General features: G+C 43.3%; 1 protein-coding gene across 8 annotated transcripts in view; it reads right to left on the bottom strand.

Annotated features, from left to right (window-relative positions):
- The window catches only part of ANK1 (ankyrin 1), a 2,823,483-nt gene that overhangs the window by 670,166 nt on the left and 2,128,911 nt on the right, over positions 1-24,406 (bottom strand). For all 8 annotated transcript variants that reach the window (XM_069617665.1, XM_069617670.1, XM_069617666.1 and 5 more), the window contains one exon: positions 4,951-5,097. In XM_069617665.1, the coding sequence (XP_069473766.1) occupies positions 4,951-5,097 (147 nt within the window). The remainder of the gene's footprint in view (positions 1-4,950; positions 5,098-24,406) is intronic.

Raw genomic sequence — 24,406 nt, 5'->3', positions numbered from 1 at the left:
TATGATGAACCTGAAGTATTTTCTATGCTTTGAGTGGATTGGCGCATAAAAGTAAGTGTCCTCTAGGCTGAGCAACACCAACCAATCCTGAATTTCCAGGGCATGGAGGATCTGCAAGATTGTTACCGTCTTGAACTTGTCCTTCCTGAGGAACTTGTTCAAGCATCTGGGTCAAAGGACCTTTGTGCTTTTTTGGGACAAAAAAGTAAAGGAAGTGCCACCCTCTGTTGTTTCTCCTGTACAGGTACCAGTCTATGACACCCTTCTCCAGAAGAGAGGAAAACTCTTTCAGCAGCAGTGGATCTGGAACAGGAGGTGATCTGGAAAGCAAAGGCAGTCTGGTGGACGCATTAAAAAGGGGAGGCAGTATCACATAGAAACCACCTGACTCGCCCATGCGCCTGTGATAGAATTGCACCATTCTTGGCCTTTAAGGACTTTGCTGCGGCCTTGGAGTCCTGCAATTTCTCCAGGCTGTCCTGCTTCTCGTCCAAATAAATGTGGACCATCAAAAGGCAGAACAAGTAATATTGCTTGCACACCTTGCGCAAAACCCAATTTATGTAGACAAGCAAATCTTCTCATCACAGAACTCCCTGCCAAAGCACTTCTAACACAGTCAGCTGTGTCAAGTCCTGATTATAGGGCTTGGCGCATAGCCTCCTTTCCATCGTCCACAATACTGAAAAACTGGTCCCTCATTTCCCCATGTGGATGTGCTTTTCAGCCTCAGCAATAAGAGCTCATATGGTGTGTTTGTACTTCTCAAGTACACAAGAAGTGTTTACTGCTTTAAGTGTCATGCTGCTTGATGCAAAGAATGTTTTGGCCAAAGCATCATACCTTTTATCGTCCTTGTCTTTAGGCAAAGAGGGGTAGGAGCTTCCCATAGAGCCAATAGTAGCTGCTTGTGACAGATGCCTGGTGAGGAACTCAGGGTCGGAAGAGGCTGGCTTACATTTCCATGTAAAATCCTTATGAAATGCTTACGCCAAACATGGAGTTTTCCACAGCTCTAAAAGCAGATTATGTTATGCCATTGGGTAAAGGGAGGACAGGTTCCACATTTGTGCCCTTATCCAGAATGTCTGAGATCCCAATCCCCAATTTCCCTTGCAGGGGGACCCCAGACTAAGGCGTCAACCACATTGTCCATCATCCTCATATATGCCACACTAGGGTAGGCTTAAGCATCACCTTGAGGAAACTCCACTTCAGTGGAGGTATCCTGACCACATAGATCATGTGAAATGGAAGGCAGATCAGACAGCCTATTTTCTCCAACCTGAAACTCCTCAGCCTTTTGAGAGAGACACGTGGGCTCAAACCTGAAGGGACCATTTCATCATCTTCATCGAAGATGCCCTGGACAGAAGGCATAAAGTCCCTTCTAGACTTCAGCACAAACTTCGAAGTTGAGGGGTCTTCGACCAACAATGCTAAGTAGTATTTCAATGCCGACGTGCATCAAAGAACATGGCAGCCGACAAAGACATTGGTGGCGTTGATACCTCTCAAATTCTTTTCGTGGCCTTCACCATTCCCAAACTCTTTGGCGTACAAGGAGGTTGGTGAACTGAGACAATGCCAGCTTTTTCGGGCGCATTGGGCTCAGAGGTCTTTTTCCAGTGGAGCCGGAAGAGGATGGACCAGCATCATTTTGATAAAAATCTCTTCACACTTTTCCACCAAAGCGGTTTCCGAGGAAAAACGTACCTGCCAATCCGGTGACAAGTCTATGGATGGGTGCCTCCTCCTTCTCTTCTTCTTGGATGAGGAAGAAGGCAAATTACATGAGTCGCTCCACAAATGGGACCTTTTACAGTGCTTCATTGAATGTCTCTTCTCCCCCTACGGCGATTTCTCAAACACTGAGTTTTTGTCGTCATCTGGCTTCGTTTCAATGGTGTCGAACGTGGTGACTTTGACATCGAATGACCCAGGGTCAATTTGGAGGCTCTCTCCTTTAGGGCTTTTGGGGTTATGTTTTGACATGAGCCGCAATCTACCACTACATTGTCGGCATTGAGGGACCACAAACAAAGTTTGTGGAGATCAGTTAACAATAGTTTAGTGCCGCAATCATGGCAGTTCTTAAATTCTGAAGATTTCAGAGTTGACATGGTCAAATAAAGAAAAAAATTCAAAGGAATTCAAAGAATTTTTCTAAAATCCATCGGGGAATTTCTTTGAGGCCAATCAACATGTTCCAGAGTAGCGTGCTGGGCATGCAGAAAAAAGGAACTGAGGTCACGGGGCACATTATGTGCCATTTATATGTGTCTACGTCACATCCGATCCCGCAGCAGACGACTCAAAGATCCTCAACGCCCGGCCTGAACAGCACACAGTGCTGGGAGAAAATGTTTCTGCGAGCTCTGCAAAGCAGAAAATTAGATCTAAGATGAGGAATCCGTGGGAGGACACAATCCATTAGAATCCAACTTTCTGTATATGCTAAATGAATATCCCAACATCAAAAGCTGGCAGAATAAAGCCATTGTGATAAAAATGTAGTGGTTTGTCTTCTACTTTCACTAAACAAAGATTAAATAAAAACAAATCTATTGTGAAAGCACTTATATAGTTGCTTAGATAATTGTTCTATGAAGATGTAAGTGCAGAAGTAAACCTGTCATTGAGGATTTAATTTATGTTTTTTGTAATGGCAAAATTTGAAAGAGTTTGGTATCAATCTATACATAATGAGAATTAATGTATAAAGATTAGTAAACTTAAATTTATTTGAGTGGCTAGTGTTGGGTCGCCTTTTTCATTTTTGCCTGATCTTCATAACGGAGTACTGTACTTTCTATGTTTGTTGAATGTCATGTATTATTGTTTTTTTGTATTATATTGATACGTCCTTGCTTCACAATCTCAGTTATTTACATGGTGCATGTTTTAGTATTCTAAATTATGGTAATGCTAGTTTCTGTTGATTTTGGTAGCTTAATTATTTGGCAGACTTGCTTAGTTGTCTTAAAAGCTGCCTTTTACATTTAATGTTTTAACATCAAGTGTCTTGTGTTTGCTGCATAGTGCTATTACTTAATTAAGCATTTCTTAAATATATGCATTCTTTAAGGAAGAATAGCAGCATGCTCACCTTGATTGGATAGTTTTAGTGAAAAATACTTTGCAGGTGGTGTGCATGTCCACATCGTAACCTGGTTAATGCAAATGCATTCAGATTGTGGATTGCACAAACAAAGTCTGCTATTCCCTCACCTTTCACAAGCCTCAAATTGGGGGTTAATCTGACCTCTCAAAGATGCATATTGTAGTGGGCAAATACTATATAAGAAATTGGATTCCACAAACAGCAGAGCACCCTGCTAGAGTCCAACAATATCAAAATAATCTTCAGCATTCACAAAAAACAAAGTAGAACAAACATTCTAAATGTGAAAAAAACAGTTGAGTTCAGGCTCGCTCAATCTTCCTGTATTAAAATACACTTAAGGTTTCCACAGTTAGAGTTTAGGTCCTTGAATAGACCTGTGTTATGTGAAACAGCTACTGTTTTAATGCAGTTTTTAAAATTGCCATCTATTGTATATGCCAATCATTCCCATTCCACTGACGTAATATGCCAGTGACATAATCATTCAATTCATACAAATCTATGATAGACCCATTTTGGAGAACCAGTTTACAAATTCATGTCCAAACACACACACACACACCCACGCACACAAACACACACACATTGGGTATATCCCACCTGCACATATAAGAATTGAAAAGTAGTCTGCTCATGCACACAAACATACACACACACAAACACACAAGACCAATGACTGCTAACACATGCAGATAATTGACATGATTTACATATTCTGATTATGCCTTGGCTTGACACACAAAACTAAAGGGGTAATTCTACACTACAGAACCCACACAAAGTGTTGAATGTACTATGCACACAATGACACATACAAAGAGATGCATTTACGCTCTGAGCATTCACACTAGGATTTATCAGTGGTCATACAAATACTAAGGTATGTGTGTCCCATTTGCACATGCATACAGCTGAATTGACGTCTGAATCTTTGCACTAAAATATGAAGTGTTTTTTTCTAAATAAAAAATATTGTAGAGGTTAGACTACCGCCAATGTTTTTCGCAGCGTTCTTTGATGCTGAAGTTATGCTAGCGGATGGAGGTCAGGCCTCGGCTACAGATCATGGTAGAGCTCGAAGTGCCTCTGAGGGTGACGGCTGTTATGACTTTAAGGTTCACCCAAACCTTGGAGCTTATGCCAGAGACCAAAATACCATTGAGGGTGGAGGACTAGCAGAAGTTGAATCTTATGGTTCACGTTACAAGGACCTATAAACAGGAGGCCATGATAGAACTCAAAAGGGCCTTGAAGATTAAGTTAATAGAGGGGATCCAAGTGTGCTGAGACTGAAAGTTATTGAAGAGGTTGGAAGTTAAGCACTGGTTGGAAGATATGCGAGTGGTCATAGTGCCTTGAGGTTTAAGGTTCAGGCAGAAGTTGGGGATCATGCTGTGGTTATAGTGTCCTTCCCTCAGGGAGAACATTATTGCAGAGGTGGCAATATAAGAGAGGGGAATAAAGTCAACATGCCTAGAGGTTATAGGTCAGAGAGAGGTTTTTGGTTAAGCAGATGTTTGAGGTTAAGCAGGCCAGAAAGCCTTGAGGGTAAAGGTCAGGCAGAGGGCGAAAGTCAGGCAGATGTTGAAGGTCAGGCCAATGCTGGAGGTCAGGCACAGGCAAGATGTGTCAGGCAGGGGTTGGAGGTCTAGCAGAGATCAGAGTGTCTTGTTGTTAGAGGGCTTGGAGGTAAGGCAGATGTTAGCGTTTGCTAGGCTAGGATGATGTGTTAGATCAGAGTGCTGTGATCCCATCCACCTGACTCCAATGTTTGACAGAGTCCATGCTAGACCTCTCGTGGCTCAGATGCAGCTGGAGCTTACCATTCATCTGTGATGGTGACAGAGAGTAGTCTCGCTCATTGTAGTGACGCTCTCCTTTTAAGCAGCGACTCTGGCGCCTCGAGCCCTCCAGCATGTTCACAATCTCATTCCTGTCGATATTTCGCAGGGCTGCATATAAATTCTCCACTGCATGAGAGGGGAAAGAAACATTATTTAACGTAACAATACCTCTGAAGCTTAGTATCTGGTTTATACTGCTATGCTGTGCAAAGCCTTCAACTAGTAGTTTGTTTCAGAAATTGCATCATATTTTTTTCAAAGGGACACATATTGGTGTTGATCATGGGCCTTTAATGACGCCCTATGATGTGAACTGAAAGGCTACAGTGTACACACAAGATTGACATCTTCAAATTGTTATTTTTGTGTGAATCCACTGTTTGCAACCCTTTATCTCACTGAGAAATGGTATAAGTGGTATGTGAATCATTGACCTTTATAGAGGTTCAAACCTACTGTTACTGGTATGTAAGATTTTCTTGTTGCAGTGTGATATTTGTACAGAATGACAAGCTGTGTATCCATTTTAAAATACTACTATTCCTCCTAAATGTGGAGGAGGTTATGCTTATGAAGTAAGGAAAATAGATTTAAAAAACAAATATATATGATGTTTGGGTTGGGTATAGATATAAAGGTTTGCATCCTGCAGATCTAGGGAACGAGAAAATCATGTTGCTCCAAAGCCTGAGGGTCTGCACCAGGGTCACTCTCTTGAACCGATTCTTTCAGAGGAGTTTCTTAAGGAGTCTCATGTCTAAGATGGGTCTGTCTGAGACCTCCATCTTTCTTGGGAATGACTAAGTTACTTATGTGTAACTCCTGTTCTCCAGCATTTGTATCTTTCATAGATTCACATGCTCTTAGAATATTCACCATCATTAGGCAGGGACTCCTCGATAACATTAAGCAGTTTCATCGAGAACCAGAAACTGCATTCACTTTTCTGTTCTCTCAATGCTGTTTTGGGTCATTTATCCTTAAGCAAATAGGCAGCGCCTCACTTAGATCCACCAATGGACGCCATCTTCAGATTCGTATATTGCACATCATAGTCCAAAGATGAGCTACATGTGAGGCAGGCGGGACAGCTGCATGTGAATCTATGAAAGATACTAATGATGGAGAACAGGATTTGCAGTTTAACTGATTTCTTCCATGCCGTTAGAATAGATTACAAAACAGTACAAGCATAGACTTGCATCAGCACGTAAATCTGGGAGGAGGATGATGGCTCACATTAGGCAAACAGGGTACGAAGGACCGCTTGCCCAACCTTAGACTCCTCTGTAGAACTCCATTCAATTCAGTAGAACCTGGAGAATGTGTGCTGAGACCTCCACGTAGCCGCTATGCTTTGTGGCAGCGGCACTCCTACAAGAATAGCACAGTGGATGATACTGCCCTCGTAGTATGCTAAGGCGCCGACATGAGAGCAACGTGTTAGCAAGTTGATGCCAGAAAGAGATAAAAGCAGAAGACCATCTGGAAATTGAAGCATTAGAGAGGCCTATCCCAGTAACAGCAGAACCAAATACAACGAACAGTTGCCAGAATCTCACCACTTTCCTGGCTGAGGTGATCACCACCAGGAATGCTGTCTTCAATTAGACAAATCTGATATTGGCCTCATGCATAAGCTCAACTGGGGCACCTCTCAACCTGGAAAGAATAATGTTCAGTTGCCAAGAAGGGGAAGGTTTGTGTATCGGGGGGAAGGTCAAAGGGTGTCCCTAGATACATTCTTTCACTAGCCTATGCCACCATAATTAAGATGACACTGAAGCGTGAGTGAAGCAGGAAATAGCAGTCAAATGAACTTGAATGAAAGAGTGGCAAGTCCAGGGGTAGCCAATGAGAGAATGTATTGCAGGATCTGTTGCAGTTGGATGTCAAGGGGGTCCACCCTATGACTGGAATACCAAATTGTGAATCATTTAAATTTCTTGACTTAACAGGAGACGATAGCTAGGGCTTGTGTCTTGGCAAGGACATCCCTGCCATGCTGCGGCATGTCGATGTTGTCAAACTCTAACGATGTAGGAGCCAGGCTATGAGGTTTAGTGAGGACGGGTTGTAGTGGATGACCTCACCCTTGTTTCTGCACAGCAGATTGTACACTGGCAGAAGCCTGATGGGTGGGGCCAACAAAAGGGCTAGAACCCCCAAAAACCAGAACTCCCTCGGCCATGCGGGCACCACAAAATCAGTCTGCATGACTGCTGTGTGGCTGTGTGGATGACTCTTGATATAAGTAGAGATGATGGAAAAGCATACAGGAACTTTCTGTTCCAAGGAAATATGAAGGTTTCTTCCAGGCTGGCTGTATAAAAAAAAGATTGCATTTGCAGTTGTCCTTCGTTGGAAAGACGTCCACTTTCAGTTTCCCTGCCTTTGGTAGAGTATTTCTACTTGGTCTTGGAGAATTTCCCATATGTGGCTTGAGCGGAGTTCCCTGATGAGGGAATCGGTCACTGAATTGTGTATGCCCAGTAGGTGATAGGGGGACAGAAACATTCCCTGGGCAAGAGCATATTTCCACAGAGATCTGGTGTGGATATTGGCGGTGTGTCCTTCCCACCCTTCCATGGATGCGTATGTTGTCATAGTAGCTTGATTGTTTTGGATCGTGAAAGGTGCTCCACTGGTGAAGTTGGAGGCATCCTTCCACTAAATCAGCGCTCTGTGAAAAGGAATAGTGAGGGCCAATTTGTTGTCCCGATGTCCGGAGACCTGATCCCAGCTGCCATGCAGGAATTTCTGCAGGGGGCGCTTTTGGAGCCTGAAGTTTCTGATTAGCGAAATGCACAATCATGCCCAAGAGGGTTTCAGTGTTCGGTTTGATGAAACCCATTGTGAGGCAACTCTTGAACCTAAAAGTATAGTCGGCTGAGGGGGAAGTAGTGGAAGATGGGATGTCTAGGTGGGCCCGTAGAACCGCATTTGCTGTGACAGTGCCTTGGAGGATTTCTCACATTTGAGAGAAAAGCCCAATGATGCAAGTCAGGCTTTTGTGGTCATTGTGTGGTGCAGGCCTAGTTCAAGAGATGGTGCTCTGACCAACCAGCCATCCAGATATGGGTAGATGTGCAATCCTGATTTCCTGAGGTGCGCTGCTTGGGGCGGACTTAAGGTCGAAGGGGAGGACATTGAATTCAAAGTGGGGACCTGCCACTACAAAGTGTATGAATTTCTTTTTTTTTGTTTTGCATTCACACATTTATTGAGGATTTATTTAAAACATTACAGTAACCTTAACAACATATAACAACATATGAACAACATATGAACACACACACATATATATATATATATATATATATATATATAATAATCCCACCCACCCTCCTTCACAGTAATGTTATATAACAGTGGCATAGTAACAATATTATTTCAGGTACATGGAATATAATACGGATATTGAAGTATAGAGTTAATTTAATTTATTTAATGTGATATACTTTCATATACAAATGAAACTTTACACATAAAGTAATACATTCATACAATCACAAAACAATATACTAAAATCTAAAAAAGGAGAACACAAATTTACATATAGGATCAGAATGAAGACATAGATATCAACATTAAAACAATGTCCATGATACAATTTCTCCTATTGTATGATCAATTTACATTTAATTTCCGATCAAATAGCTTTCGCTCCATGTGGATCAATTGTTTTAGATAAAAGAAAATAAAATAAAAATAAAATGAAAATAAGTGGTCTAAGTAAGGAGATAGAATAGATGGATGGATGGATTGGTTAATTACTTTCTTCGATCACTGTCATAATTGTTATCAGTATCACTGAATTACTCCAGGTGTCACTAACTCCCATAACGTGCACAATCTTGATCATATTCAACTGCAGTCAGCACTATTGCCAGGACTTTAATTCAGTGTTCATAATCTTATCAGCATAGGACCATACACTGTATAGAGACAGGTGGAGGCTAGCATTGGGAGTATTTAGACACTGATACCAAAACTCTGTGTCCTTGATGTAGTTTAAATTATGTACAAATTCACCATAGTGTTTAATGTATACATGACCCATAGACGGACATTGTGTTAGTATATGTTTGGAAGTTTCGGGCTCTAGACAATTCTTACATATTCAACAGTACCTTTCTGATTTAGGTAATGATCATTCTTGGCCCGTCACTGCCAAAACTGGAAGGTGATTCATTCCACTGAAGGGCATAGGTTTAAGAACTTTTGCGCCTTTTTGAAAGTATAGAATATATATGTTGCAAACTTGTAGCTTTTCAGATTCTCCAGATGTACATAATTATTGTGCCAGTCCCATAAATCCACACGTTTTCCTAGATGGCATTTCAGATATTCATATTCTTCTCCCCATTTGGGAGACCAGCATATGCCTTTAAACAGTAGATCCATGTCAGCTGTTAACTTAGGTTGCTTTTTGCTACGAAGATCTTCATTTATACATACTAATAAGGGATTAACAGATTGTTACGGATTTTAACATACAATTCTGCTCATTGATTTCAATGAGAGTATCCCTAGTTCCAACCGGAGGATAGCCATGGGTATACATTGGGGGAGGCCCAGAAGCTTCATCCAATATTTACCCTCTATGATCTGAAGCCATTTGAGATCCATATTGGTCAATGCCTCAAGTCCATAGAGTATCATTGGGACCAAGCAGCCAATGTACAATTGGCACGCCCCCCCACATGGAGTATCCACTTTGATTGCACGTAAATTGGCAAATCAAGGCTGTTCATTGGGCAGCCTTAACTTTACGTACTTGTATGCAGGAGTTGTAATTCCCCTTACTATCGAACTTTACTCCAAGTTATTTATAGTAGTGGGTGTATTGCATTTTGATTGTCCTTACACACATTCGGGGTCGTGCAATCTTGCCATGTGAATATAAGATTAGTTGAGTCTTATCACGATTGATGACCAATTTGTTTATTTCAGCATATTGCCACAGCATCTCTGCTGATCGTAGTAACCCACTAAAAGTATGAACGAGGATCACAAGATCGTCTGCGTATGCCATTACCACGCACTGCCTGGTGCCAATTTTCGGGGGGCCATTATGAGTCCCCTGGATGAAGAGGGGAACATCTGAAACAAAAAGATTATAGAGCAAGGGGGCAGTGACGCATCCCTGCTTCACACCCTTGTTTTGTTTAATTGGCCTGGTCATAGTGCTTCTGCTATCTAATTTAAGTTGGACAATGGTGTTACAGTGCAGAGGTTGCAAGTAATGAAGTAGACCTTTTGGGCAGTCCATGTCGCTTCATTTGAGCCATCATTTCTCTCTACTTACTACATCAAATGCTGCCTTGAAATCAACATACATTACGTATAAAGGTGGACTGTTGGGTTGTAATGCTTTATTTCTCAAAGCATCCATTATTAATAAGTTGTGGGTCGTACAGAATCCAGTTCTAAAACTGCTTTGAAAGTGATCTAAGACCCTTACTTTGTCTAGCCAAATTTGCAGTTCTTTTAACAATAAAGAGGCAAACATCTTTCCAGTGCAATCAAGCATTGACAACAGTCTGTAGTTACTAGGGTCAGTTTTATTCCTTTTTTTAAACACAGGGATTAGGATAGCGGTCTGCCATGATTCAGGGATTCTTCCCTCTATTAATACCTTTTCAATTAGTATTTTCAGTAGGCTAGCCCAGAAATGAGGATTATTTTTCATGACTATGGGCCTCATTACACGGAAGGCGGTAAGGGTTAACGGTCACCGGTAATGGTACCGGTGACCGTTAACCCTTACCGCCTTACTACGAGGTCCCTTTGCGGGTTGGTACTTTAACGCCTGCTTTTTAGCAGTCGTTAGAAATCAACCCACAAAGGGACCAGGGTGCTAATTACGGTACCGCAATTTGCGGTACCATGATTAGCACCTTTCCCATTCCCATTATGCCCTATGGGGCAAAAATGGCAATGGGGAAGGGCAATGGGGGAAGGGGGAATTACCACCCCGTCAACCTTGGAATAGGGCGGTAATTCCCCTTTCCTCCAAGGCGGTGCCGGTATTTTACCGACATGGACCAAGGTGCTAATAGCACCTTAGTCCACCGCCTACCGTGTAATGAGGCCCTATGTTTGATAATCCATTGGGTCCTGGAGCTCCTGATGATTTTAAATGACTAATTTTATTTTGGAGATCTTCCACTGAGATCACAATAGGGGGCGTATATGTCTTGCTCTATTCAGTATAGTCCTGGGCTTAATTTTGGTGTCATTGCGACACTCAATAAATTCTACCCACTCTTACACACCTATGGGATTGGTCAGAGGGGTTATCTTGCTACCTCTGGCTTCCCCCAGGAGTGGCCAGATATTACAGGTATTCCTAGTGCACAATACCTTTACCGTGCACTGCCAGCACTCTTGTTGTTTGAATCTTTTACGCAATTTTCACCATAAATGATATTTGTTTTAAAATTTTCTGATGATACTATGGATTAATATCGTTCGGTCGTTCTAACTTTATGGATGTCCCTTCTAAGCTTGCGTTTCGTGTCTCTAATTTCTTTGTCATGTGGGGCATCCGTTCGTGTATGTTTAATTGTTAGAGACGGTCTTGTTTTCACCAGAAAAGGAGTAAATCCAGCAGTCAATTTCTTCTATTTGCCTAGTATTAAACATGGGTAAGTGGTTTATATCCCAGTCACTGGTAGCTTGCCCTGCTTTTCAGATGTAATTTTCACACCATACTATCCGTGTGGCTGAGTGGTTTACAAATAAATTACCCATGTTTATAGTTTTGGGGGAATGGTTAACAGCTAATATGTGCATAATCAATGGCTCGTGTTCACTCCAATCATTTTCTGATATTTTTATATCTTTTATAAGGGCCGCCACTCCACAGCTAACGAAAATATAATCAAGGGTGCTCTTAGTAGCACCACCCTTCCAGGTATTTTTCCCTGGGCAGTCACTGTGCGTGCGCCCATTAATGATTTCGAGGTCCCAACCATTAAAGAAGGTTAACCAACAATCCCCCTACGAGTCTTCAATATTATGTTCCATAGAGCTACTGGGTTGTAATAATACATTAGTAGTTATACCATGAACCCCTTTAATTTGGCAATAAGGTCTCCTGTCAGAATGATGTAGCTGCTTTTAGCATCGTACTTCCATTGGACCAATAAGTCATGCAATGCATCCTGAATCAATTCTCTACGGTGTGCTGTAGGGGGATTACAAATCCAAAAATCTTTCCTTATTCCTGTACAAGATCACACTCTCCATTCTTGACATTTGCTGTAAATCTAACAGCCAAGTTGACACTGAAGGCATTTGCTCACTTTTGCATTCACAGAGTATTTTATTTTGCAGAAATTGAAGCTCTGAAGAACCAACAATGCTGTGGGAAAAACAGATCCTCTACCAGATCCACCTCCCCTCGGATAATACTTGTAAAATCATAATCCACATCAATCATCAGTACTTTGTTCATTGTTAATGTAACCTTTTTCCAACATTCTCTTAAACTTCTATACTCCCATATCATGTACTTGAATGATCACACTCTGTGTTAACATTTCCAACAGGCCTCTGATTGCAACAAGCCTTTTCATACAGTTTCTGCGGTGTCCAGACACTGTTCAAGATTTTGATCTGTCTGGCTCTTTCTCCAGGATTTAATGATGACATTGTCACATTCTTGCATATATTATTCCACCTGCTCACACTCATCTCTCAGCCTATCCCTTCTGACCATTTGTCCAGTAACTTCTCATTAGTTTCCTTGTATTGAGCTAAATGTTTGTAGACCTTTGACGCTATGTGACCATTCAACTTGAATTCTCGCAGCCTTTCCATCAAGTCTTTGCCCTCTTCAGGAATCCTATCCCCCACAGCTCTCTTCAGTTTCCGATATTCCCCAAATATGCAGTCTTTAAGACCCTTTTCATTAGTTAATCTGTTAAAAGTAATACATTTTTTATCTTCAAATAGGTCGCCCAACCATTGAATACCGCTCAAAAGCCAAGGTGGCCAAAACAACGTTTTGCCTTCTAGCTTAATCTCTGGATTTAGCCACAGCGATGAACTACTAGCACTGGAGACATCTTTATTGATTTGCTTCATTGGGCCTTTCCAACATTCCCTCAAAAATCTTGTTGGTGCATACGATTTGCATCCTGCTGCATTTTCTGAGGTGGCAGTATCGCCCTGGGTGCCAGAGGAGTACATCTGCAAGTTTCAGCCTGTGTCCAGACATCCGTTGAATTTTCTATAAATGGAAGCAGATATCTTGCACCAAAAGCCAGGTGGTAATTTACAAAGTCAGGAACTGCCAATCCACCATTTTCAGACGATAATTGAAGTTCCCAAAGCTTCGGGCAAGGTTGTTTCCCATCCCACCGAATGACTGTATCAAGCTTTCTATCTTCTTTATAGCCTTCTTTTTACCCACCATAGGAATCATACTCAGGATGCAATTAATACATGGAGCTGAAGTCATCTTTATTGCGTTCACTCTCCCCCATAGACGTAGTCTCAATTGGTTCCACGTACGCAAGTCATTTTTAAGGTTTTCAGTAATATGATACAGATTCACATCCATTATTCGATCCACTTCCTTTGTTAACCAAATCCCTAGGTATCACATTTTCTCTGGGCACCATCTGAAATCATAATTACTCAGCCTTTGACTGGAACATGCTTTTTAAGCTGGCATTGCTTCCGATTTTGACCAGTTTATCTTGCAACCGGAGTACTCATGAAAATGTTAATTTGACTCATTATTGCCGGGACAGATGGGTCTATATTTTGTAACACCAGAAGCATATCGTCTGCATATAGCCATTGTTTTTGTGTGGCCTCCCCGAATTGTACCCCTTGAATCAAGGGATCTCCTCTAATCTTCGATGCCAGTGGCTTCATAGAGAGGAGTGTTGAGAGAGGACATCCTTGTCTTGTTCCCCTTCCCAGTTCAAATCCTGTTGATAAAAGACCATTTGTATTCATACCTGTCGTTGGTCTTGAGTACAAAAGTTGTATCCAATGAATCATGCTTTCTCCCAATCCAAAACCTTCTAAAGCGCCCATGAGGTAATCCCATTCGATGCGATCAAACGCCTTCTCTGCGTCCAGTGATAACACTGCCACCTCAGTCGGTAATTTCCTGCTTTCATATAGGGTTAGCAACAGTCTGTGCATGTTCTCAGATGCATGTATCCTTTTAACAAAGCCTGCTTGTTCCTGATCGATGATTTCAGGTAACAATTCAATCTCAATTTTATAACACTCAACATAAAACAACAATACAACGAACATCAAACATAACAAATACAACGAACATCAAACATAACAAACTAATGGCACTGTTTGTGGGAAGTTTCTTTCAATCACGCTAATCATGGCGCTTGCTCGTCATCCTCTGCACAATTCTCGGGTATTCATTTCTTAGCTGCAAGTCTGTTCGCCCAGCCCCATGTGTGTTCAGGTGGCACCCACAACTGGTTAGACGCCTTCGTTAGGGCTTTCCACTTGGTCCATCAGGTGCAGGTCCACGCATTCCGACCCCACTGGGTCCTCAATGTCAGTGTCCCCTGTGGATCCCAGCATTTCTTGCAGGAGTGTGTTCCAAGCCAGCAACTTGTCGCTACTTTCTCTCAACCCTCTCTGTACTGCGCTGGTCCATACTCCTGTCTCTGCCAATGTCCAACAATTCAAGCAGGCCACCATGCTTCTATTCCGGGGCCTGTGTCAATCTTCCACGCCATAGCGATCCGGCGTTTCACCAAAATGCACATCAAGTCCTTCATCTTGGCTAAGTGTGCCCTCTGTTTGCCACCCCTCGGGAATAGTCATAACAAGTAGCTTTCTTGTGTCCATTGTTGCATGTGCACGCCGCCCGTAGCCGCCCTTGCCTTTATGTCCTCACAGAATGTTTGTATCACCGTGCACCCTCTGAACATGTGGAGCATGTCTGCATTTTCCGCGGGACACCTTGGCCAGGTTTGAATGTCTCTGTTTCCCATATTGTATAGCCTTTTTGGGGTGAGGCACGCTCTGTGGGTGACATAGAGCTGTGTCTGCTTAAACCTTGCATTTCTCGAGACCGTTTTTGTATATCTTAGGACCTTTGTCCATTCCTGATCCATGAAGGGCTTCTGGAGTTCCAACTTCCACTGGTCCTGCACCTTTAGTTTCTTGGTATTGTTAGTTTTCATAAGCTGTTCGTACAGCCTTGATGTTGTGTGTCCTCCTCTGGAGATGCTGTACCACTTATCCAGGTCTTCCTGTAGTTCCCTTTCCTCAGTGAGGTTCGGCCACCTCCTTTTGATAGTTTGGACCATGCTGTTGTGCAGCATGAACTGCCCTCCATGTATTCCATTATCGTCTATGAGGGTGGCGAAATCCAACCACTTTCCCTCCTTCCATAGATTTCCGACCTGCTACTCCTTTAGCTTCCCAGTGTGTCCTGTATGTAACCAGAGCTTCTGGTCTGGTGCCCACAAGTCCCGCCAGGGGGATCTGCAAGGAGCATGGGTCTTGGGTGCCCTGCATCTTCCATGCCCTCTTCCATAACCTTAGCCCCAGTCTGAGCAGGGTAGGCAGACCCTTGACCCAGGATTTTCCCATCCAGATGATTTCTCGTAGGTAGCAGTTCTGCAATGCCGGCTGGAATAGCAGTGTGTCTATGGATTCTTCATTCCCCAACCATCGGACCACAACTTCAGGTGCCCTGCTCGATAGCATCTCTCGTAGTCTGGTACATTGATTCCCCCGGACAAGTAGTCCCTTTGTAGTGCATGTAAAGCTAGTCTTTTCCACCCTCGTCCCCACAGGAATCCTCTGACTATTGTGTTCAGTTTCAGTTCAGAAAAAATGTCCCCGGTATGTTGTAGGGTATTTTTGTAAATTAATATAGCAGCCGGGGTAAGACTGTCATTTTTAGCAGGGCTGCTCTCCCTATCGTCCCCAATGGCAATGTCCTCCAGAACTCCATGGACTACATTGTTTTTTCTAGGGCCATTTGCGTATTGGCATTGTGCGTGTGTGCGGGGTTGTGATGTATGTCTACATCCAAATATTGAAAGGGTCATGGTGCCCACGTGAGACCCAGGTTTGGAGAATGCTCAACGGGAACCAGTTTAAGTTCAGCAAGTGGGTATATGATGGATTTTGCTTTATTGATGGAGATACCCGATAATTTGGCGTAGGCATCTATTGCCTCCAGTAGGTCAGGAAGGTTTTCGCAAGGGTTCGTGACGAACATAAGCATATCATCAGCATGTAGGGACAAGAGATGCGTGAGATTATCTATTCATATCCAGGTGTCTGCATACGTCGCTCGGAGGAAGACCGCCAGGGGTTCCAGAGCCAATACATAGAGCATTGGGGATAGCGGGCTGCCCTATTTCGTGCCCCTGTTTCTCCATGCCACCGAGATATGCCTACCCGTCTTGACTCTGGCCCTAGGCTCCCTGTAGAGCAACCTTTTCCATCCTAGAAAGCCCTCTCCCATACCAAAGTGGGTCAGCACCCTGAGAAGCCAGTTCCAATTCACAGAATCGAAGGCCTTAACTGCGTCCAAGGACACTATTGCGCATTCACCCTGCACATTGTTGGTCTAATCCACGACGTGATGCAGCCTCCTCAAGTTCCACAAAGTGTTACGCCCCGGGACATAGCCCGTTTGGTCCGGGTGCTCTAGCATGTGTATAACTCTTTTGAGTCTATTGGCTAGGGCTGCTGCTAGCATTTTGCAGTCCTGATTCATCAACAAGATAGGTCTGTAAGAGCCGGAGTCTAGTGGGGGTTTACCTGGTTTCAGGATGGGTAGTATTAAGGATTCTCGCATGCTATCTGGCAACTGGCCCATGTAGAATTCTTTGTGGTACACTTCAAGTAATTTGCCGGCTAAAGTGGTCTTACAGGCCTTATAGAACTCCCCAGGTAGCCCATCGGGTCCCGGGTTCTTGGACGTCGGGAGGCTGTCTATTACCGTTTCCACTTCCTCTACTGTTAAGGGGGCCTCAAGCATCTGTGCGTGCTCTGCGTCCAGCTTTGGAAGGTCAATCTGGTCTAGTGCATCTGCAATATCCTAATCATGTGCCTCGCAGGTGATTGAGTATACTTTCTCATAGAATCTTGAAAAAACCTGTTTCTTATTATCAGTGTTAATGAAGCTTATTGGTCTGTAGCTTCTCAGGTTCAACGATGACTTCCCTTGTTTCAAAAATAGGGAAATGGTGGCATGCCTAGTGGTAGAAGGAAGCAAATCAGGGCATATAAATCTTCTGGCATAATCTTGCATAATTCTGCTGACAGTACGTCTGTCCCCGGGCATTTCCCTGAGTTCAGATGGCATTCCACACGCTTAAGCTCATCTATGTTCAAGTCCTCTTCTAAACTCAATCTGCCCTCCAGTTTCAGTCTCTTTAAATTTAAATTACATCCTTTAATATACTGCTTCATAAGGTCTGTGATCATATGTACATCTGATATGTATAGTTTTGTATAGTATTCCTTGAACTCTCTATTGATCTCAATCGGTGCATGTGTTAAAGCACATAAGCACCTGTCATGCCTTCATTTGAGCTAATTGATTTTTCATTGTCCATTAGTCGAAGACGATGAGCCAATAGGCGATCACATTTTTCTCCTCCCTCATAATAATTACCAAAAGAAAGGGGGTTATGGGAGTATCTCTACTGGCACAAACACAGCCCATTGACCTGTTCTTGGGTGGATGGCCCCCGGGAGAGCCTCAAGCAAGTCTTTAGCTCATTGTCCCTTTCACAGAGGAGAAATATCCATGCATATCAGTCTTTGTCCTGTCCAGGGGCAGTCCAGCACCGAAATGCTAGGCAATTCTACTCTGAACAAGAGTACCAACAGCAACCACATACATGTGTTTCAGCCTTGTTGGGCATCATCAGTGAGGTGGATCTGTGCCTCTTTGAGAACAGTGAGCAAGGGGTCCACGTCTGGATTCACCTGGTAACTTAGGGTGAGACCCAAAGTTACTTAATATGCAAAGCAAAGGGGGTTCTGGGAGGCTACCAGCACGAACATAGCCCATTGACCTGTTCTTGGGTGGATGGCCCCTGGGAAAGCCTCAACCAAGTCTTTAGCTCACTGTCCCTTTCACAGAGGAGAAATATCCCTGCATAACAGCCTTTGTCCTGCCCAGGGGCAGTCCAGCACCGAAATGCTAGGAAATTCTCCTCTGAACAAGAGTACCAACAGCAACCCCATACACGTGTTTCAGCCTTGTTGGGCATCATCAGTGAGGTAGAGCTGTGCCTCTCTGAGAACAGTGAGCAAGGGGTCCACGTCTGGATTCCCCTGGTAACTTAGGGTGAGACCCAAAGTTATTTAGTATGCCAAACAAAGGGGGTTCTGGGAGTCTCTCTACCGGCACGAACACAGCCCATTGACCTGCTCTTGGGTGGATGGCCCCCAGGAGAGCCTCAACCAAGTCTTTAGCTCACTGTCCCTTTTACAGAGGAGAAATATCCCTGCATATCAGGCTTTGTCCTGCCCAGGGGCAGTCCAGCACCGAAATGCTAGACAATTCTCCTCCGAACAAGAGTACCAACAGCAACTCTATACACGTGTTTCAGCCTTGTTGGGCATCATCAGTGAGGTGGAGCTGTGCCTCTCTGAGAACAGTGAGCGAGGGATCCAAGTCTGGATTCCCCGGGTAACTTAGGGTGAGACCCAAAGTTACTTAATATGCAAAACAAAGGGGGTTCTGGGAGTCTCTCTACTGGCACAAACACAGCCCATTGACCTGTTCTACGGTGGATGGCCCCCGGGAGAGCCTCAACCAAGTCTTTAGCTCACTGTCCCTTTCGCAGAGGAGAAATATCATAATAAACAGGAGTCTATCTGCCTTCTCTGTAAGTATTTCCTCTAGTTTATTTTTATTGTTTTTAAGAGCATTGCATGAGTCCATTGAATAATTTATCATAGTTTGCTTTCCAATTTCTTCAATTTGTTCTCCCAGGGTCTTCGCCTCCATCCCCCTTTCTTTTTTTTTTTTAACTTGAGAGGCCAATCAGCTTGCCTCTCATGTAGCATTTGAAAGCCTCCCAGACATACTACAACGCTACATCCTCCATCCAATTTTTCTCCACAAAAAACATTGCCTCTTTCACAATCTTATCCAGTATTTCTGCATCATCGAGAAGCGTAACGTTGATTTCCCAAAAACTTGTCTTAGGCAATGGAAACAATAATGTCATTTCAAGCGAAACTGGGGCATGATCAGAGATCAAATGGTTTTTATATCTCCCCCTTATAATTCTGTGTGTATAATCCAGACGTCAGAAGCAGATCAATTCGTGAATACATTCTATGACGTACAGAATGATATTCTGTCGGTCTAATGGGTGTTGAAGTCTCCACATGTCTTGTAACCTGCACTCTCTCATGAAATCTATCATGGCCTTCCGTTTCACTGCACTCTCAGTACGCACAGTGTCTACACTTTTATCCAGCATTGGGTCAAGTGTGATATTGAAGTCTCCCTCCACTACAAGGTTCGGTTGATTCACATTCTGCACAAACTGCGTAAGAGAAACAAAAAATGTCCCATCTCCCACATTTGGAGAATTAACATTGCAGACACAAAATGGAACATTTTGTACCTTCATAATGACACAACAATTTGTCCGTCATTGTCCTTTTTACAAGTATTTCAGATACTGGCCAGTTTTTCCTTATCAGTGTACATACCCCCCTTGAATTTGAGGTAAATGCAGAACAAAAAACCTTCCCCACCCATCCTTGTTTCAATTTCTCTGCCTCTGTTTCAAGTAAGTGTGTTTCCTGTAGTAGGGCTATATCTGCCCCCAACTCATTTAACCTGTTCCAAATCCTTTTTCCTTTATTTGCACAATTTGCACCATTAACATTCCATGAGACTACTTTCAAGCCATTTTTAAAAGAATTTGCCATGTTTAAACTGTTCGATACCTACCATGTGAAGAAACACAAAAATGCACAAACACATATGCAATTAACAAACAAATACAAAAACAAGACATATAACCACTTGGTTTTGTCAATTCCAACCCACGGGTAGCTCCCTTCGGTACTCTACATAGAGAGAACTCTGCCCGCCCCCTCCCCAAAATTCTAATCATTTCTGTTTTGCCACCATAAATCCATTTATTTTTACGAATACCTAAAATTCCCCTTTATCTAAACTTATAAACATTCACTCTGCGATAATTAGCAAACCATATTATACATTTTCAAAGAAGTATAGGGATGGTAAATACATCAAAAGCACACTCTACGGGCAAACCCCAGCTCATTCCAGATTAACCTCATCTAATGCTACTGGGTGTATTAACCTTCTCTTGCCTTTAACAACACTTATACACATTGGGCCTCATTACGAGTTCGGCGGTAGCCGTGCCGGAAAAACATGCAGGCTGCCGCCGGTCTCGTAGTGAATTACCACCTCCATGATTGTCGGAATCACTGGGGCATTACAACCCCGGTGACCCAGTAATTACAGAGGCGGAATTCCGTAAATCCCCATTCCCATGGAGTCCGATAGGACTCCATGGTGATCATGGAAACACTGGAACCGTAAATAACGCTGCGGGTGTTTCCATCTCTGTCTGCAGGCGGGTGGCGTTACTCCCGCCAGGTCAGATGTGGAGGGAGGGACAACACCCGCCTGTAGAACTCTTAATCTGCCGGTCCGGAGACAACGGTGGTGGCGGGTTTACCGCCACCGTTGTTTCCTGACCGGCAGGGTCATAACGAGGCCCATTGTCTATTTAGCCCCATATTCCTTTTATCAAAGAACCAGGACATAGCTAATAATAAGAATCCATAGCTTAAAACTTTGCTTGGAGAGAACTCTTTCGCACAGGTTATGTGCTTAAATGGCAAATTAATTTGGTAATGAATCCAAATTAATAACACTAGCATCCTTCCCACATATTATAGATCCCTTCTTCATTGACCGGGGATAGATAGTACAATAAATCTCACATATTTCACAAGCCAGATTATCATACCCAACAAGTCGCCAACTCATACATTGGAATAATTGAGATTCTGTGGCCATTATCAGAAATGTACTGATTCCACCCACCTCCCTGTTCTCGGACCGACCAGTCAGCAAAGGTATCCGACAGATATTGAGTCCAGATACAAATATCATTTGGGAACCTATCTCTCAAGTCATTCCAACCTCTCCTTATAAGACAAAGTGAAGTCCCTCAACCTTGGCAATCATCCCCTTCCAGCTAGTGCCCGACTGATGAAGACAACACCTTAATGTTCATGTGTGTCATATGCCCCGCGATGTGAAAGACTACATGGAATGGGATGCAAAACAGAGGGGTGTCTGGGAAACTCTCTACCAGCACGGAATGGGAGGCTGTCCAATTCCCGATAAATGCCCCACCGACCGATCCCCAGAGCCTCCTCTACATTGAATGCAGCGTCTAAGCGATTAAATCTACAATTAGCATTGGCAATTATCTTATCTAAGGCACATTCTTGATTGTTCTACTAATGCCATCCAACATCCATTGACTATACATTATAGTCCCCACATGTACTATACATATTAGTAGTCTGCATAATAATGATTTCTTAGACTATCGGGTTTCAAATTCACTAATACCAGATGTTATCCCTATGTAGATTCTCTTGTAGAGAGTGCCAAGCACCCCAGCCAACTCTCCTGCAATACAGCAGACCAACTCATAAACAAACCCACTCTAGACCACCCAATGCTATTCAACATTTCTTACCCTTGTGTCCTCCTGCCCTTCAACCCCCATTCACTGGTCCCAACAACTACTTCATCAGTTCTCAGATCCTCACACCAACACGACTCTAGAGGGCCTCCACCCGCCTGTACTCCCTAAACCCCTTGCCTCACACACAGAGCACATGATGAGTCTGGTCTGTTGATGTATTTCACAAAATAATAATTAAAGGGTGGTCCAGTTATTCTACACTATAGATTGTAAAATAAAAAAATCAAAGACACCCTATCAGGGCCTATGTATCTGAGATATTATTGGAGGATGTTATGGTTGGACAGGAGCAAGCCCGAGACCACGGGTGCTGTGATAGGCTAACTCTAAGCACTTTGTCAATGTGAAGGTGATGGATAATAGAGGTGTGCTTGGGCCCAGACCTAGCAGTCCATATGCCTCACTGAAGTCTTTGTACGTGTGCTGTTGCCGCTGGAGCCTCCCAGTCTTGGCCGACAACATCGACCCTTGCAGTATTGTTAACCCGCACTGGCCTGGGTAAGAGATGTAGCCCTGAGTACAGTCCTAACTACAACCTGCAGAAAGTGCACACCCCACAACTTTCCATGCCAGAGAAACCACACACCAAAGCACAACCTCAGCATAATGGATACACTAGCTCCTGGGGTCACACACACCAGCTACCCGGACGAATAATCACAAAGTTGGCTGTGCTGTTGAAAAACCAGCCCATCACGTTCAAGGATCAGCGTAACTACATTTTGCAAAACGAGGACACCAGCAACTACGTCGGCAAGGTGAAAGCTACCCCCTGCACCTGGTACAACTAGTGCAGCAGGACGTGTGTGATTCTATATAGCTAACCATAATGGCAGCTACCAGCTCTTACGATCGTGACGTAGAGTATTTCAACTATATGTGTGGTCTACATAGATGACTACTATGGTCACCCACAGGACACAACAGAACAGGACGTCACGAACAAGCCTACGCATGTGACTCGCTACGAGGGCTCTGACAATACGAGGAGTCTATTTATAAATAATAAACAGAGAGGCTTATAAACTGGTTCCAGAGTCGACTCTACCACGCAAATGATACTCAGAGCGGATAGGAAGTAAGTACCAGAGGCGATGGTCAGCTACCTTCATGAGTATCTTGCGCTATGTGAGAAACCTTTGCCATACTTTGTTGCACGTTAAGACGTTTCCTTTAGATCCTGCATTTATATACATCCACCATTGGGGTTTCACATATCATCCATCCCGTCAATAAGCATAACCTGCTCTTCAAACGGACACTGAAGCGCTGCACCTCGACAATCACACATTCATGTCCCTCATTGTTTATTTGTAATCGCAATTGTGCACTTAAGGCAAGGCCGCTTACTGACCTTATAAAGCCTCGGAAAATCCTGCGGGCCCTTGACTTTCCCATGCTCCTCCATTACTACGATGTCATCGCTCACTTTCTCATTAGAGGAAAGCACCTCAAAGATTCATACGATCTCTCTGCAACACAAGCTGTCTGTTAAATCCTAATAAAGCCGTTAATAACGTTAACCAAACATTAATTATAACCCAAAAATGTTAACTATTAATTTATAAAAATCCCTAAATATGTAAGTAATCCCATGTACAGTACATTACATTTCTTTAAATTAATTCAAAGTTCAAGTTGAAAGGAGAAAGTTATTCTTGGTCAATTCTAGGTCTTTCAGCTGCTTTAAGCCAACATTCAGCCTCTGCAGGGTCATCTGTGGTCTTAACGCCTTCATCCATGAAAATCTTTAAAATGTCAGGTTTCACCAGGATGGTCTTAATAATTTTCTCCACTGCCAAGGCTTTAGCATGCTTGAAAGCCTCCCTTTTCTCTACAATCTCCTGGGGATAATCCGGATAAATGGCCAGGGGTCTTCCACCCAGAACAAGTTTCTCTTTTTCCCTTGCCGCCTTCAGGATTCTCTCCTTAACGCTTGCTTTTGTTAAAACCAGAATAATCTGCCTAGATTTATCCTCCAAAATTTTCCCAGCTCTGTAAGAAGAATCCAAGTCACAGGGGTTCAAAATCCTCTTTCCCAGCACCTCTGTCAGGACCCAGAGGACTCTTGAATCCTAGTCCTTATCCAATTCAGGGCTTTCCTTTAATCCCAGCAAACATAGGTTTAGGTTTCTGCTTTCAGCTTCCATCACAAAGTTCTTTTTATTTAGGAGTGACATTTCTGATCTCAGGTCTTTATAGGCCCTATAGCTCCCTGCCACTTCTGAGCCCAGCGCAGTGTTACCAGATTCAACCTTTGTTACTCTGGTCTCCAGATTATTAACTTTTGAGGTCGGTTCATTTAGGGAGTATTTCATCTCTCCCACATCCTGAGAATCCATCAGCAAAAGGGCATAAATATCACTGATGCCAGGAGTTTCTTCCATCTCGCCACCTTGTTTAGACTTTTTCAGGATAGGATTTTCAGGAACTTCAATCTTCTTTTTATTGAAGGTATGAATTCCTGAAAATTAGCATCGATAGACAGGGGAAGGAGCAGGAGCAGCTGGCTTAAGCTGCTGCTAGGTCAGTTGACATTCCAGAAGTGTATGGATTTCTGATGATGGTGGATGTGGGTGTGGAAATATTCGCCCTCCATGTCGAGGGATGACAGAAAATCTCCATTGTCCAGCTGGCTGTGGATCATCTATAGCGTGACCATTTGAAACAACTGC

Source organism: Ambystoma mexicanum, chromosome 10 (genome assembly GCF_040938575.1).
Source record: "Ambystoma mexicanum isolate Mex_15411 chromosome 10, UKY_AmexF1_1, whole genome shotgun sequence".
In the NCBI taxonomy this organism is placed as follows: domain Eukaryota; kingdom Metazoa; phylum Chordata; class Amphibia; order Caudata; family Ambystomatidae; genus Ambystoma; species Ambystoma mexicanum.
Note: the sequence above shows the minus strand (reverse complement) of the source record. Positions and strands in the feature narration are given on the sequence as shown.